Source organism: Nycticebus coucang, chromosome 22, assembly GCF_027406575.1.
Source record: "Nycticebus coucang isolate mNycCou1 chromosome 22, mNycCou1.pri, whole genome shotgun sequence".
NCBI classification, from domain to species: domain Eukaryota; kingdom Metazoa; phylum Chordata; class Mammalia; order Primates; family Lorisidae; genus Nycticebus; species Nycticebus coucang.
Window position 1 is genome coordinate 41083618 of NC_069801.1, and position 18066 is coordinate 41101683.

Here is an 18066-nt window from a genome sequence, read left to right on the forward strand (position 1 = left end):
CTGAGCTCACAGGTTCGAGACCACCCTGAGCCATAGTGAGACTTAAAAAAGTCTCTAAAAAAACAGCTGGGCGTTGTGGCGGGTGGCTGTTGTCCCAGCTACTTGGGAGGCTGAGGCAAGAGGACCACTTGAACCCAAGAGTTTGAGGTTGCTGTGAGCTAAGACGCCACGGCACTCTACCAAGGGTGACCAAGTGAGACTCTGTCTCAAAAAAAAAGACCAATGTGTAGAATAATTCCCAGAAGGCAAAATGATTGCATTATCTTTATACCAAGCAGTAAGGAACCTTGGCCAAGAGCTCTGGAGCTCTCCTTCATTTGTCCTACTTAGGTCTCAGGAGGCATGGTGCTTCCTGGTAGATATTGAGATAGAATGTTGGGTCTAAGTGACCAGGAATCTGTAACAGAGGAAAAATGGACTTAATCTTTAGTACAGTGAGTATGTTTGTGATTTATACTTAGCAAAGGAAATGAAAGCAGAGGAGTGAGTGACCAGCATATGATTTTTTTTTTTGGTTGCAGTTTTTGGCCGGGGCTGGGTTTGAACCCAGCACCTCCGTGATATGGGGCCGGTGCCCTACTCGTTGAGCCACAGGCACCACCCTCCAGCATATGATTTTTAGTTTTCTTTCTCACACTGTGACCTTGTTAGAATTTAAAAGTCCCCAATTCACTTATTTAGCATTTACTTATTTAGCATTTACCAAGCATCTATTACATTACAGTCACGGTGCCAGGCCTTGGAAATATATTATTTCTTCTTTTTTTTTTTTTTGTAGAGACAGAGTTTCACTTTATTGCCCTCAGTAGAGTGCCGTGGCGTCACACAGCTCACAGCAACCTCCAACTCCTGGGCTTAGGCGATTCTCCTGCCTCAGCCTCCTGAGTAGCTGGGACTACAGGCACCCGCCACAATGCCCGGCTATTTTTTGGTTGCAGTTTGGCCGGGGCTGGGTTTGAACCCACCACCCTCGGCATATGGGGCCGGCGCCCTGCTCACTGAGCCACAGGCTCTGCCCAGGAAATATATTATTTCTAACTTCAAAGAATCCATAATCCAGTGGGCAGTAGCCTGGTATAGATTTAAGAAGAAAAGTATTATTGCCAATTTGCAATGTCATCCAATTAAAAGATTTAGCTTCGATATAAAGACTGAGTTGCTATCTCATCTGAAAACTCATACTTTTGCATTAAAAATGGGTGAATCTCCAAATACTTATGGACTTGATATTTTGCTTATTTTTGTTATCAGCACAATAAATTATCAAAGACGATGTTAAAAAATAAAAAAAAAGAAAAGTAAAAGGAAATGAAGCTGATATGGTAAGCAAGGGAACTAGATCATGGAAACTTTCTGTGGCAGTCTATATAAAGTCTGGACTGAGAAGCCAGTGGTAGTTTTTAAGCAGGACAGGGACTGGATCAGTTTCATTTCTTAGTAAGGTTAATTCTTGTAGCAGTGTGGAAGAGGGCCTGAAATAAGACTAAAGAAAGGGAGACCAGTTACCATACTCTGAGAGATGAGATTATGAGGCATCAGAGAGGGGTTAAAGTATTGGACTAAACCTGACTACTGGTGCATACTTGCCACCACCTCCCCAGTCTCCATTCTAAGAAGCTCTGCATGCTGACACAGGACCACACAGATGGAGTATAGGTAGGAAGACAAGATAGACGCAGAGGCTGAGGAGGGTAAGAAAAATTATGAACCCTGGAGCTAAACAGTTTATAGTTTTTGTCATTTTTAAAGGATCAAGTCAAACATCTTTGGAAAATTCTGTGTAAGCTCTGAGCTCTTGTACTGAATTTCAAAGTGATTTTTCTCCTGATCCTTAGTAGAGATATAAAAATTTCCATATGAATACAAAGAATGAAACAACACTTACTCTTAGCTCTTTTTCTCCCCTTTTAATGCTCCAAACAAGAGTGGGAAATGAAAGAGTGGGTAGCAAATGTTCCTAGGCCTCTCCATTGGAAAACAAGTCAGTTTCCTTTGAAGAAGTGACAAAGCATGGACAGCTGGAGATTTCAGGGCCATGATATTTACTTTATGGACCAAATAGATCTGTCACTGGAAGAAGCAAGCAAATAAGCAGGCCTTGGCACACAGCCCCATTAGGCAGAGCTGTAATCAGTAATTTGAAGAGCGTATATAAAGCAGTCCTGCTAGGTCCCACCCATCCCTACTTGAGCTCAGCATTAGGTCAATTCTCACAATGCAGTTGGGCTTAGTAGCATAATGGGGGAAACAATTACTCTTCCTGCTTCCTCGTCAAAGTGGAGGCAGCTCAAAGCTGTGCCAAGAAATGGTATAAGCCTACAGTGAACCACTGTGAACATCCTGACCTTGGGCCTGAAGGTGCATCAGATGGATACAAAGCCCTAGCCCTAGCCAATCTTACCATCTTCTCTCTTAATATATTGTTTTCCCAGAAAGACCTGCCTCACCTCATAAAATTATAAACTCCTTTTCAAGAAATCATGAAATGAGAACAGATTTGATTATTAGCTGTAAACAAACCTATCAAGTTAAAAAGACAAAATAATTGCTATAAGTAGCACAAAAAATATTTAGAATTTTTTTCACCCTATATGGAGATGAAGAATATTCTTTTAATTATTATTATTATTATTATTTTTTTGAGACAGAGTCTCACTCTGTTGCTGGGTACAGTGGCTCATACCAAGGTGGGAGGAATGCTTGAGGCCAGGAGTTCAAGACCAGCTTGAGCAAGGGGGAGACCCCCATCTCTATAAAAAAATAGAAAAATTAGCTGAGCATGGTGGCATTTATCTGTAATCCCAGCTACTCAGGAGACTGAGGCAGTAAGATCACTTGAGATCAAGAGTGTGAAGTTGCAGTAAGCTATGATGATGCCACTAAACTCTAGCTAGAGTGACAGAATGAGATCCCATCTCAAAAATAAATAAAAATAGATATGAATATTAAAAAATACATAAAAATATTTTCAAAGAAATAAAAATTTACACTTGCATATGAAAAATGAAACACAACTTTAGCCTAAGATGAAGAGGGAAGGGGGTGGGAGGGATAGTAGGGGGACCACAACTATGGAGCACATTGCAAGTACAAGTTGGATCTATCATGTGTAGAACACAAATGTCCTAATGTTATAATTGGGTAAATGAGGTGAAAACTATATTGATTAGTATGATGTAAGCACTCCAATTTGTACAATAATCAACACACTGAAATTGGCATAAATGTATTTATGATCTATGTACAAAAGACTTAATAAAAAAAAGAAATAAAAATTTAAATAAGAAGAACTCCTTCTTCCACCCTTCACAATCACTAAGAGAAATCACATTTTTTCCCTAATTAAATTAACTGATTTAAAGTAATATTCATTACTATAAGAATGCTTGGGATTATAGTCATGAGCTACCTTGCCTGGCCCATCATGGGTTACTGCAAGTTTAACACAAATATATTGTTGGTTTATAACACAGGCCCCCAAAATATAAGCAGGGGACTTGGGTACAGACAAAATATAACAGTATTCAGATAACGTAAATTCATTTCTTTCTTTTTTTTTTTTTCACAGTGCTTGTGTTCAGGTAAGCAATGTAAACTGGTTATTTAATTTTGAAGGTTTACTAAAACCGTTAAGTCACAAGGTAGCTTATTAAGCACAGGAGATTTGAGTCTATCTCTCTTTCTTACTTATTTTCCATTAGGAAATCCACAACGTATTTTTTCAAGCAGTAGAGATGGGCATCCACAAGGCCTGTGTGGAAACGTATTCGAGGGTGCCTGCAAAAAGAATAAGAAAAGAGGGGCTCACAATCAGGTAACATGGGTTTTATTCTATTATATTATCAAGTAATAGGCATCAGGAAGGGTCAGAGTCATGCTGTCTACATACCTTCTGGGGAGACCAGGATGGTGGACACTAGCTCTGATCCTATCACATAAAAGGTATTTTCCCTAGGAACTCTATCACATACTGTAAGACGCTTTTAGACTTATAAAGACATTTGGTGAGACATCAAATCACTGATAATCTACCGTCTTCCATCACAAACTCCTGCATACAATTCTCTCTTTTGAGACAGAACGTCAAGCTGTCATCCTGGGTAGAGTGCTGTGACATCACAGCTCACAGCAAACCCCAACTCCTGGGCTCAAGAGATTCTCCTGCCTCTGCCTCCCAAGTAGCTGGGACTACAGGCGCCCGCCACAATGCCTGGCTATTTTTTTTGGTTGCAGCCGTCATTGTTGTTTGGCGGGCCCAGGCCAGGCTCAAACCCACCAGTGCAGATGTATATGGCTGGCGCCTTAGCTGCTTGAGCCACAGGCACAGAGCCGACATAATTCTTATAATATCTTCCTGCTTATACCCTAACTATCTCACTTTTTGCCAGCCATACCTTAGTCATGCTTTCTTTTACCTCCAGGATTTGGTATGTATTTTCCATCTCCATAGAGGTTGAAGAAAATTCTACAAAAACTCCTAACTTCCTACTCTTATTTATCAATCAAGACTCACCCCAGACATACTTCTCCAGAAACCTTCACTGACAGCCCAAGTCTGTGCTCCCACAGTACTCTGTAACTACCTCAATCAGAGAGCTTATCATATAAGAAGGAAACAGCCTGTTTACTTAATTTCTCTCTCCCACTAGATGGAACTATAAGAAGACAGCATAGATATATCTTCACAGTCTTAGCACTCTGCATTGTGTCTCACACAGTGCAAATGTCCGATAAATAGTTGTTGAATAAACAAACAAATAAATTAGATTGCCCAGTAGTTTGGGGTTGCAGCAGTGAGTTATAATGACACCATTGAACTCTATCCTGAAGCGATGGAGTGAGATTTTTGTCTCAAAAAAAAAGTCAAATTAAGGTATCTGTTCAGGTGTTATCTACGTTAGTTTGCCAACATTGGTTTTGGTTTTAGCCTTGAAAAAATGCCATGCTTGTAATGTCCCAGGTCATTTCATTTAACAAAAACAAACACTAGAGAAGGGGAAGGAAGGAGTAAGATGAAAAAATCGAGATTCCAGTCATAGCTGCTTGGTTGTTGTCTTGCTTCTACTCTGTGTTGTTTTCCTTTGGCTTACAGTTTTTTGTTTTGTTTTGTTTTGTTTTTCAGACAGATTCTCATTTTGTCGCCCTCAGTAGAATGCTGTGGCATCATAGCTCACAGCAACCTCAAACTCCTGGGCTCAAGCACTTCTCTTGCCTCAGCCTCCCAAGTAGCTGGGACTACAGGTGTCCATTACAACATCCAGCTATTTTTAGAGACAAGGTCTCACCCTGGCTCAGGCTGGTCTTGAACCGAGACCTGATAGTGAAGCTCACCACTATCCTTTGTTTTGGAGATTCTTATTTTTACATAAATAGTCCATTCTATACAGATAGCTGACTAACTGTATTCCCCTTGCCTCTATGGCTGGTAGTGTAAATAAACTGCATCTCCCTATTGGTAAAATTTTTAAAAATGACTTCATTTGGACTCTTCATCTTTTAAAATTGTACATGTTTTTCAGGCATTGACATAGTAAAATAAATGTTGAGCCTTAGTACTTTCTCCTAAATGGGAGTTTTTATCAAAATAGAGAAACTCTGCCTAAAAAAAAAAAAGTTATAGTGTACTGTTGTGCCCAGATCTCGAAATCCCCCACAAACACCACCAGGGAGGCGAGTCCGATGCAAAAGCAAAAGGGCCATTTATTGCAAGTTCGAACTTGGGCTCCCAGGGACTCTGTTGCAACGGATCCGAGCCAGGAGCCCCGAGCTCTGGAGCAGGGGGTTCTTATGGCCCTGCGCAGTGGGTGGGCATGTACAGCTTGAAACAAAGGGGGCGCTTCTGGATTGGTTAGGTGGGGGGTCCCTGATTGGTGGGCGGTTGTCTCATGATTTTGGGGAATTGCCTGGGCTTGTCTGGAAAGTAAACTTACTGAGTGAAATGGTGGGGGGGTGGGGCAGGGGAGCGAAACTTAACTCTTAAGATGGCGCTGGTCTGGTTCCTTCAGTACTACCCTGACTTCTATTCTTTTAGGAAAAGAGGATACAAATACTTCTACAAGTGCAACAGAAGAGTAAAAGAACTGGGAATCTCACACCTATAACACATACATAAACCAATTAATGTACACAATGAAGATGAAAAAGAAAGTAAAAGGTACTTCCCCTTGGTAACTTTCTGAGATTCCCAAGTTCTAAGAAATTCCTCAGGAAATAGAGTTTGCAAATGTGAAGGTGACTATCTACTTGTGGTGCCAGTGAGCTATGAAGTCATCTGAAGTTCACACTCTGATAATTCTTTTTATTTTATTTTGTCACCCTTAGTAGAGTGCCGTTGTGGTACAGCTCACAGCAACCTCCAATTCCTGGGCTTAAGCGATTCTCTTGCCTCAGCCTCCTGAGTAGCTGGGACTACAGGCGCCCACCACAATGCCCGGCTATTTTTTTATTGCAGTTTGGCTGAGGCCAGGTTCGAAACTGCTATCCTCGGTACATGGGGCCAGTGCCCTAGTCACTGAGCCACAGGAGCCGCCCAATAATTCTCTTTTTTCATCTAAGCAATTTGGCAAGTTGTCCCCTCCTATTCATTCCCTTGGTGTAGAAATTCCTATAATCATTCGATATACTCTTTATAATTTAATCCTCACAGCTACCTTATAAGGTAGCTTATAGTAGATACGTTACTCTCATTTTTATAGTTAAAGTCAACTTGTATTATACAGCCAGGATAGGAATAACTTAAAAGTTTGAATAATCATCTTCTAAGCTGTTGTTAATCCCTAGCATATATAGGATTCATATTTATATATCATTTTATAGATTATAAATGCTTTTTCAGTTTTTTTATTCTGATCCTGTAAAGTAGCAGGTAAAATAAAAAATTCTTCCATATTTTTGGTAAGAAAAAATGTTCCAAAAATTTAACTGGTATACTTAAGGCTAGAAATTAAACTGGCTTCAAATATGGAATAAGATGTAGGAACAGAGACAAGCAATTTGGAGATTTTTTATTTTTTTTGCAGATTTTGGCTGGGGCTGGGTTTGAACCCGCCACCTCCGGCATATGGGGCTGTTACCCTACCCCTTTGAGCCACAGGCGCTGCCCTGGAGATTTTTATTTTTAGATTAAATGTACAGTGAATATAAATCTTGGGCCTGGAATTTTTTTTTTTTTTTTTTTTTTATTGTTGGGGATTCATTGAGGATACAATAAGCCAGGTTACACTGATTGCAATTGTTAGGTAAAGTCCCTCTTGCAATCATGTCTTGCCCCCATAAAGTGTGACACACACCAAGGCCCCCCCCCCAATAACCTTAATTGTCATTAATTGTCCTCATATCAGGGCCTGGAATATTAATGGTACTTAAGTTGCTAAAAGGAGATTTCTTTATTTAATTTTATTGCTTTACAATGATATTAGAAATAAAAGATCGCTATTTTAAAACAAAACCCACAAAACCTCAATGACGTATCAGTGAAATCCTGCACTGGACCAGGATGATGTTTTGGGTTTATATACAGGGTATCATAAAATTTGTGTGCAATTTAAAATTGTACACTATTTTTTTTATATAACATAATACAAAACAAATAAGTGGACGTGTATAAGACATTTAGAAATAGAGTAGAACCTTTGTAAGTTGACTACCCAATGGACTGTAACAAATTGGTTAACATACAGAGGTGGTCAACTATGGAAGTTCTAACGTAGTTGCAATTTTTAAAAAATGTTTTAAAAAATAAAAACATAATTCAGCAACCACAGAAAAAGTCTATTGCAATTTAAAAAATAGGAAAAATTTGTAAGAATCATCTGAATAATAAAAAAAATAAAAGCTCAGAGAAATGGTTTAAAAAATTGAAGCTTCAAAGGCTGTAAAATTCTTGAAGAACCCTCACAGGTTTTTAATCTTCTCGTTATCCTAACATAAAAAGAATTTTTAAAATGCCTATGGTAAAAAAAGAAAAGGAGGGTGGCAAAGAAAAGACCTTAGAAAAGTGAACAGACAATGGACAAAGATAATAAAGTCTTCAAAACTAGGACGATATACTCACAAGGAATATAAAGAATATCTTTGGGTTATTTTTATAGGTATATTTTTAAGAGAATAAGTTGCAAATTTTAGAATTTGAACTTGTAAATTTTAAATTGTTGAGAGAAATAAAACCAACAGGTCAAATAATTAAAACAATTATTATTATTTTTTTGAGACAGAGCCTCAAGCTGTCGCCCTGGGTAGAGTGCTATGGCATCACAGCTCACAGCAACCTCCAACTCCTGGGCTCAAGGGATTCTCCTGCCTCCGCCTCCCAGGTACCTGGGACTATAGGCTCCTGCCACAACACCCAGCTATTTTTTGGTTGCAGCTGTCATTGTTGTTTGGCTGGATTTAAACCCGCCAGCTCAGGTGTATGTGGCTGGCGCCTTAGCTGCTTGAGCCACAGGCGCTGAGCCAATTAAAACAATTATTAAAAGTTATTTCTTATTAATAATATTACTTTAGAATAAATAAGGACGGCGTACATGAAATAAAGATAAATCTACTATTTTTTCTTTTTTTTTGAGACAAAGTTTCACCTTGTTGCCCTTCGTAGAGTGCCCTGGTGTCATAGCTCATAGGCTTGCAGGAGCTTCAAACTCTTGCACTCAAGCAATCCTCTTGCCTCAGCCTCTCAAGTAGCTGGGACTATAGGTGTGTACCACAATGCCCCAGTTATTTATTTATTTTTTTTGTAGAGACAGAGTCTCACTTTATCGCCCTTGGTAGAGTGCCGTGGCGTCACACGGCTCACAGCAACCTCCAACTCCTGGGCTTAGGCGATTCTCTTGCCTCAGCCTCCCGAGTAGCTGTGACTACAGGCGCCTGCCACAACGCCCGGCTATTTTTTTTTTGTTGTTGTTGCAGTTTGGCCAGGGCCGGGTTTGAACCCACCAACCTCGGCATATGGGGCCGGCGCCCTACCCGCTGAGCCACAGGCGCCGCCCTGCCCCAGTTATTTTTAGAGACTGGGTCTCACTCTTATTCAGGATGGTCTCCAACTTCTGAGCTCAAGCAATCCACTCCCCTTGGCCTCCCAGAGTGCTAGGATTATAGCCATCGCTCCCAGCCAGATAAATCTACTATTTAACCACAAAAATCAATGGCTTTTAAAAATATCTTTAAGAGAGTTCCTAGCTGGTCTACATAATGGAGTGTCTATACTTTCTCTCAGTTTGCCAGGCAGAGCCCTGGCTTTGGCAGTCCTCATATTCCTGCACGTGAGTACCTATGTCTGCATACTACATTCCCAGAGTTATAATGAAAATCTCATTCTGAGCTCTGCTGGGGCCAGATTTCTCAGACAGCATGGCACCTTCCTGTCAGCTATTAGCCCTACAACATCATTTCCCCCTCTGTGAGTTCAGAATTTCTGTTGTCAACTTCACCTTATTCAAAGTTCACCCCAAATTCTTTAATCCACCTCCTTTCTGGAATATCTATGTGACTGCCAAAGGTCCTTCAACTTTTAACACCCTTGTAGTGTGACTGTGGGTGAAGTGAGGTACGTAGAGGTCATTGGCCCCTTTTGGACCCACTTAGCTCTAGAGAGGCAACTATTTATCTTCTTTTCTTTTTTTGAGAGAGTTTCACTTTGTTGTCCTCGGTAGTCATGTCACAGGTCACAGCACTCTGAAACTCTCGGGCTCAAGTGATTCTCTCACCTCAGCCTTATGAGTAGCTGGGACTACAGGTGCCTGCTACAATGTCCAGCTACTTTTAGAAACAAGGAGGGTCTTGCTCTGGCTCAGGCTGGTCTTGAACCTGTGCACTCAAGCAATCCACCTGCCTTGGCCTCCCAGAGTGCTGGGATTACAGGCGTAAGCCACTGTGTCCGGCTCCTGTGTATCTTATTTTCCACTTTTCTTCACACCCTTCTCACTTCAGGCTTTAGGTCTTTGTCCACTCTTTCATCCTGCTTTTCTGTATCCTGGGCATTCTTTTGCAGGATTAGCTCAAGTCTACTACCTCCAGGAATCCTTTCTCCATCCATTTTACATCATACTGAGACAAATGGCTCTTAGAATACTGCTGAAAAGATGGTAGATTATGTACTTGTGATTTTTTTTCATTTGTTCCTTTCCAAATGTACATAATGCAGTCTAATAATAAAGAAAGATAAAATCCTTCTGAAAAATGATTTTTGGAATTCAACACAGGAATCTATCAGAAAGGCGCATTCTGTATTTGCTGATGAACTAGTGATAGTAACAGGCATGGTACCAGAGAAAGCAATGAATAAGATAGATCAGGAAGAAATTTCTTCTCAAAGCTTAAAAACAGAATGTCCCGCTCATATCTTTCTTTTTTTTTTTTTTTTCTGATTTTTTGATAGTAGTCGTACTAATGGGTATGAAGTGATATCTCACTGTTTTTTTTTTTTTTTATTGTTGGGGATTCATTGAGGGTACAATAAGCCAGATCTTTCTTTTTTTATTGTGGTAAAATTATATACAACATAAAATTTATCATTTTAACCATTTTCAACTATATAGTTCTGTGACACAAAATACATTCATGTTACTTGAATGATGCAACCATCATCACTCCAGGTGGTTTTCACCTTTCACAACTGAAACTCTGTACCCCTTAAATAATAACTCCCCATTCAGTCCTGTCTCTAGCCTCTGGTAACCACCACTTCACATTCTCTGTGAATTTGACTATTTTTAGGTACTTCACCAAGAGGAATCATACAATATGCGTCCTTTTATGAATGGTTTATTTCACTTAACATAACGTTTTCAATGTTCATCCATGGTATAGCATGTGTCAAAATTTCCTTTCTTTTTCTTTAGAGACAGAGTCTCACTTTGTCACCCTCAGTAGAGTGCCATGGCATCACAGCTCACAACAACCTCCAGTTCTAGGGCTTAGGCGATTCTCTTGCCTTAGCCTCCCAAGTAGCTGGGACTTTAGGCACTTGCCACAACGCCTGGCTATTTTTTTGCTGCGGTTTGGCTGGGGCTGGGTTCGAACCCGCCAACTTCAGTATATGGGGCCACTGAGCAACAGGCGCAGGCCAAAATTCCTATCCACTTAGCCACAGGCACAGGCCAAAATTTCCTTTCCTTTTAAGGCTAAATAATATTCCATTGTATGTATATATCACATTTTGTTTACCTATCATCTGTTTTTGTTTTTATTTTAAAAACAATTGTATTGAGATATCATTTACATAGTAAGAAATCTATCCATTTAAAGTGTACAACTCAGTGGTTTTCAGATATTTACAGGGGTGGGTAACTGTCACCATAATCTAATCTTAGAGCATCTGCATCACTCCTCAAACAAACCTTTTACTTATTAGCTATACTGAGTATTTGTTCTGTTCCTGGCATCCTGAAAATTACTTTGCAGATAATTATTTCCTTTAGTCTTCTAATAATAATCTTTGTGTTTGGCATTATTATCCCCTTTTCATGGATAAGAAAACCAAGGTCCAGAATGACCAAGATTATACAAGCTTCTAGTGCCAGAGCTAGGATTCAAAAATCTCAGAGTTTTCCTTTTTTTGTAGAGACAGAGTCTAACTTTATCACCCTCATTAGAGTGCAGTAATGTCACAGGTCACAGCAACCTTCAGCTCCTGTGCTTAGGCAATTGTCTTGCCTCAGCCTCCCGAATAGCTGGGACTACAGGTGCCCACCACAACACCTGTCTATTTTTTTTTTAAATTAAATCATAGCTGTGTACATTAATGCAATCATGGGGCACCATACACTGCCAGCTATTTTTTTGTTGCAGTTTGGCCAGGGCCGGGTTTGAATCCGCCACCCTCGGTATATGGGGCCAGGGCCCTACTCACTGAGCCACAGGCGCCACCCAGAGTTTTCTGTTTTGTTTTCTGATGAATATGGGGGTACATACAATTAGGTTACATAGCTTGCTTTTGTAAGGTTAAAGCCCAGGTTGTAGTTGTGTGCTTCACCCAGGAAGTATGCCATATACCTATTAATTTATTGGTTCTTATTAACTACTGAGTACATGTGGTGCTTGTTTTTCCAACTACTTCGCTTAGGAGCACTCTTGCAAACAAAACATGGGATATCTTCAATAACTTTCAAGATAAATGTTGTGGCACCATGGCTCATGCCTGTAACCCTAGCACTGTGGGAGGCAAAGGCGGGAGGATTACAAGCCTGAGGAAGAGCAAGACCCCATCTCTACTAAAAATAGATAAATTAGTTGGCGTTGTGGCAGGCTCCCGTAGTCCCAGCTATTTGGGGGGCTGAGGCAGGAGGATCGCTTGAACACAGGAGTTGAGGTTGCTCTGAGCTAGGTCTATGGGCACTAGCTCTCTAGGCTGGGGCAACCCAGTTAAGACTGTGTCTTACCAAAAAAAAAGAGGAGGAATGTTGTGAAGTTTAACTAAATTTGGTAAATGTAGGGAGTGTATGTACAAAGATGGTGTACTTTCCATGACAGGAAGCATGAAGGGTTTATTGCACAGGAAAAAAAGTATTAACAAGTCCAGATAATCTCCTTTTTTTCATTGTATCTTACATCAGCAAAATCTCTGTGCTAAAGCTACTATTTTAAGTGACACCTTGCAACAAGTTATAAGTACAGTTTACTATATTCAGGCAAATGCAATAGCCCTGGTCAGTTTGTCAGTTTCATAATCTGCTAAAATTGAACCATGAGTGTGGATTTGCCATATCATTCTAAAGTACGTTGGTTGGGGCTCACGCCCCACAGCTCAGTGAATAGGGCACCAGCCACATATACGAGGCTGGAGGGTTTGAACCCTGCCAGGATCTGCTAAACAACAATGACGACTGCAACCAAAAAATAGCTGGGCATTGTAGCAGGCGCCTATAGTCACAGCTACTTGGGAGGCTAAGGCAAGAGAATTGCTTGAGCCCAAGAGTTTGGGGTTGCTATGAGCTGTGACACCATGGCACTCTACCCAGGGCGATAGCTTTAGACTCTGTCTCAAAAAAAAAACCAACGGTATGTTGGTTGGGTATTGCAGAGACAGGTGTATGAGAACAGATAGTTAAATTTTATGAAGAACAGAATCAGCAATGTGAATTATTAAAAGAAAATTTCTATAGGAATAAATTTATGTGTGATGTAATATCAAATCAAAATGACTTGAGTATTTCTTTTCAAGGTAGCACTAAGTCTATTTATATATAATATGTGGCAAAAAATCCAAGCATTTCAAAAAAAGCTATCTTTTTTCAAAACACTTCTTCAAAAGGAAATTTCAGATGAACAATTTTCTCCAGTTATCAAAGAAGGATGATATATGCGAATCATCTGAAGAATACACAATTTTTTTAGACCTATTAATTGAAGAATACAATGAAAGGCCCACTGACTTTGAGAATCATGACATCACACTCAAAGTAGCAATTCACCCTCACCCAGCTGATATCGCCAAGGCACCTAAAGAACTACAGATGGAATTGACTGAGCTCTCAGTAGATGATATTATAAAGTCATTGTTTGATGCTAAGAAAATGCCAGGAAGGCTATGTTAACCAGTGTGATGAAAATGTGTCAAACTGTTTATAAAACCAGTGTATGGTGCCCCATGATCGCATTAATGTACACAGCTATGATTTAATATTAATAAAAAATAAAAAATAAAAAAAGATCTAATTGAAATATGGAAAAATGCAGTAGAATAGCCACGCCTTCTGCAAAGTGCCTGAAAAATTCTTCCTTCCTGCCCTGCCTCCCTCTCTCCCTTCCTTCCTTCTTTTTTCTTTTAGAGACAGAGTTTCATTTTGTTGCCCTCAGTACAGTGCCTTTGTGTCATAGCTCACAGCAACCTCAAACTCTTAGGCTCAAGAGATCCTCTTGCCTCAGTCTCCAGAGTGGCTGGGATTACAGGTGTATGCCACAACCACTGCTATTTTTAGAAACAGTCTCATTCTTGCTCAGGCTGGTCTCGAATTCCTGAGCTCAGGTGATTCACCCACCTTGGACTCCTAGAGTGCTAGCATTATAAGCATGATACTGCCACCGCACCCGCCTCTGAGAAATGCTTTCTTGCTTTTCAATCACTTACTGCTGCAAATCTACATTCTCCTCCCTAACCCAAATGACTGATACCCATTTAGAAGATCAAGTGAAAGTGCAGACCTCCATGCTTCAACCAAATATTCATATGCTTTCCAACAAAAATCGGACACAACAAAGTCATTAAAAGGTTAGTTAACTTTAACAGTTTCCATTTCTTGAAATTATTATTATTTTTTTTGGCCTGGGCTGAGTTTGAACCTGCCACCTCCGGCATATGGGGCTGGCACCCTACTCCTTTGAGCCACAGGCACTACCTCATTTCTTGAAATTATTAAGTACACATTAATTGAAGTTTCTTAAATATGGTCTTATTTGATTACAGCTAAACTAATGTGGACTTCTAGCATAAAAACGTTCCCAGTCCCCATGCTAGACACTGACTTGACATCTATATACCTATGCTTACAAGTATATATCTCAGGCATAGACCTATCTGCTGAACACTAAGTCTATACATCGAACTTCCTCCTCAAATCTTTACTGAGGTGTAGGAGCCCAGAGATGTTTTGCAGCCAGGGGACAAGACTTCGGGTAGCTCAGCACTCTGGGAACAAGGATGAGATCTGTTGCTTGTTAGTGAACAGGTGTTGGACCTTGAACATTTGTGTATGGCAGTTGAGCCCATGGTCAAAGAGCACATGGCAATCCTTAAGCATGTAGCCCTTGTACATCATTGCTGGGCACTCCCCACACCTGTTATCCCCTCAATAAATAGCCACTGCGGAGGTTGTTGGAGGCTCGTTTGCCTGCACCTCTGAAAAGCTTGTACTTTCTATTTTTTTCTTTTTTTTTTTTTTTTTGCAGTTTTTGCCCGGGGCTGGGATTGAACCCACCACCTCTGGCATTTGGGGCCAGTGCCCTACTCCTTTGAGCCACAGGCGCCACCCTTTCTTTTTTTTTTTTTTTTGAGACAGAGTCTCACTATGTTGCCCTTGGTACAGTGCCATGGCATCACAGCTCACAGCAACCTCAAACTCTTGGGCTTAAGTGATTCTCTTGCCTCAGCCTCCCAAGTAGCTGGGACTACAGGTGCCTGCCACAAGGCCCGGCTATTTTTTGGTTGTAGTTGTCATCGTTTGGCAGGCCCGGGCCAGATTCGAACCCGCCAGCTTTGGTGTATGTGGCTGGCACCCTACTCACTGAACTATAGGCGCCAAGCCAACAAGCCTATACTTTCAATCCACATACTGGCTGTTTCCTGCGTACGGTGCCAACACAGCGGCTCCAACACTGAGGTATCTTAAAAACACCTCAGATTCAATACATCCCAAACTTAAGTTTGGATCTCCCCACCAAAAATCCAGTGCTTCCTTTCTCATTATCCATTCTGTTGCTCAATCCAGAAATGTGAATCATTCTTGACATCTCTGCACCTCAGCCCTGAAATTCAATAACTAAAGTCCTTAGATTTTACCTGGTAAATCCCTAACTTATCTACTTTTCTCTATCTCTACTATCAATACCCTCATCAAAATTATCGTTTCTTCACCTGGATTATTATAATACCTCTCCTTACTTGGTCTTTCTGCATCCTTTCTTTTTGAGACAGAGTCTCATTTTGTCACCCTCACTAGAGTGTTGTGGTGTCATAGCTCACATAGCAATCTCAAACTCTTGGGCTCAAGCAATTCTCTTGTCTCAGCCTCCCAAGTAGCTGGAACTACAGGCACCTGCCACAGTCTCCCTGGCATTTTTAGAGACAGGGTTCACTCTTGCTCAGGCTGGTCTTCGAACCTGTGAGGCTCAGGCAATCCACCTGCCTTGGCCTCCCAGAGCGCCAGGACTATAGGCATGAGCCAACCACGCCTGGCCCTTCTGCGTTCTTTCTTATCCAACTCTAATCCATTCTTCATATTACATCTGAAGTTATCTTTTCAAAGGCAAATCTGATCATTCCTCTACTTAAAATGCTTTGGTAGTTAGGACTGTGATAGATTGGTTTAAAATACGGGCACACTTATTCCCTTTGCTGTACCCCCATCCTCCCATCAAGAGGTAGAGTCTATTTTCCCATTTCATGAATCTGGGCTGGACTTGTGTGACTGCTTTGACCAAAAGAATGCATTAAAAATGATGCTGCTCTAGCTCTTTCTCCAATGTATAAAATTAAAAGGTCTCAGATCTGCCCATAAAAGCTTCACGCCAGAGGATATTCAAGCACAAAACGAAACTCCGGCTCCATTAATGTTCTTTTTCAACAAATATATTGTGCTTCTACTATGGTAGGCCTATATTAGAACTTAGGACTACAAAGACAATACAACTGATGTCCCCACGGGAGTTATAATGCAGAGCAATATAGGGCTATAGATGTTATCATAGAAATCTCTATAGTATATAGGGGAGCACAAATGAAGAAGCATAATTCTAAGACAGGGAAAATCACAAAAAGCTTCAGAGAGAAGTGAGTCTTTTTTCTTTTTTGGGACAGAGTCGCATTCTGTTGCCCAGGCTAGAATGCAGCAGGATCATTATACTTCACTGTAACCTCAAACTGTAAGCTCAGTGATGCTCTTGCCTCAGCTTCCCAAGTAGCTGGGACTACAGGTGCTGCCACACTGAGCTAATTTTTAAGTTTTTTATAGAGATGGGATCTCACTGTGTTGCTCAGGCTGGTCTTATCCTTAGCTCCCCAAAGTCTGGGATTGTAGGTCTGAGTCTCGAAAGAACAGAAGGTATTTAGCTAGAGAGAGAAGTATAACCTTCACTGAAAGAGTACCAGGATGGTGAAAGTAAAGGGACAAAGGCATTAAAAGGAATGCAGAAGTCAGAGAACTCTAAGTAACTCTCCATAGCTATATGGTAGAATGTTGAGTATGGAGTTCTGCTAGGGAAATGGTGAGATATAAGGCTGGAGGGGTAAGCACGGTTAGATGACTGAGGGTATTAGGTATTTGTGCTTTATTCTATAAGCAATGTATTCATAGGTATAGGGCAAAAAAATAATAGAAAAGTTGAAAGTTCTGGAGAGCATAGAAAAAATAAATGGAGTAAGGTGTCAGGAGCAGCAGGGGAAGGTGGGGTAAATGAAAGGATTGGTCCCAAACTTCTTCCTCTAATGCAGTGGTTCTCAACCTGTGGGTCGCGATCCCTTGTAACAATGAAAAGACATCCTGCATATCATATATTTACATTATGATTCATAACAGTAGCAAAATTACAGTTATGAAGTAGCAACAAAAATAATTTTATGGTTGGGGGTCACCACAACATGAGGAACTGTATTAAAGGCTCACGGCATTAGGAGGCATTAGGAAGGTTGAGAACCACTACTCTTAATGCTACAGGAAAGGAACTGAAGGTGGGTCTAAGTAAAGACAAAGTCTTAGATAGGAGTAGTGTGCTGGTAAATCAGTTATTTGTTAGCTGGGATTTTCTCAGAAGGTAGGGTCTGAAAATAGAGACAGGAGAATAGAAAATAGCTACTGTGAAGAATGGAAAGCTGACCCAGGATTGGCTAAGAATGCAGTGGTCCTGAGGGTTCAGCTTAGATTGGAACCGTGATTTTATAGTGCTGCCAGTTTGTATCACCACATAATATTTCCAATATAATAGCAGACCAAACATGTTAAAAATAATACAAAGTAGAAAGACAGATACCACAAAAGGACATAAGTGAGGACATGGAGAGAAATGCCCAAAGACATAGGATCTGGACTGGATGAAGAAGGAAAGGGGGTAGGGGGAAAAGAAAGAGAGAGTGAGAGAACAGGAGAGATGGTATAAGGGGTAGTAGTGAAAGACTAGAAAGATGAGATATGAGATTAAAATGAAGGCAACAGGATGCTGGGTAAAGATGGCAGATTAAACATAGGCATTAAGCCCTACTCCTTCCAAAAACTTATTAAAGTGACAGTAAAGGTTTTTTGTTTTTTTAAAAAAACATAAACCCACAAAGACAAAGACCACAAAAAGAGAAGACAACAAAATGTTGGAAGCTGGAAACCAGAAACATAGTGGTAACAGATTTAGCATAAAAAGCTGAATCCT

General features: G+C 40.5%; 1 protein-coding gene across 6 annotated transcripts in view; it reads right to left on the reverse strand.

The window, feature by feature from the left end:
- The window catches only part of EIF2B3 (eukaryotic translation initiation factor 2B subunit gamma), a 135067-nt gene that overhangs the window by 44501 nt on the left and 72500 nt on the right, over nucleotides 1-18066 (reverse strand). For 5 of the 6 annotated variants that reach the window (XM_053575032.1, XM_053575029.1, XM_053575028.1 and 2 more), the window contains exon 6: nucleotides 3688-3777. The exons of the other annotated variant lie outside the window; for it this stretch is intronic. In XM_053575032.1, coding sequence (XP_053431007.1) covers nucleotides 3688-3777 — 90 coding nt within the window. The remainder of the gene's footprint in view (nucleotides 1-3687; nucleotides 3778-18066) is intronic. 6 annotated transcript variants of the gene reach the window in all.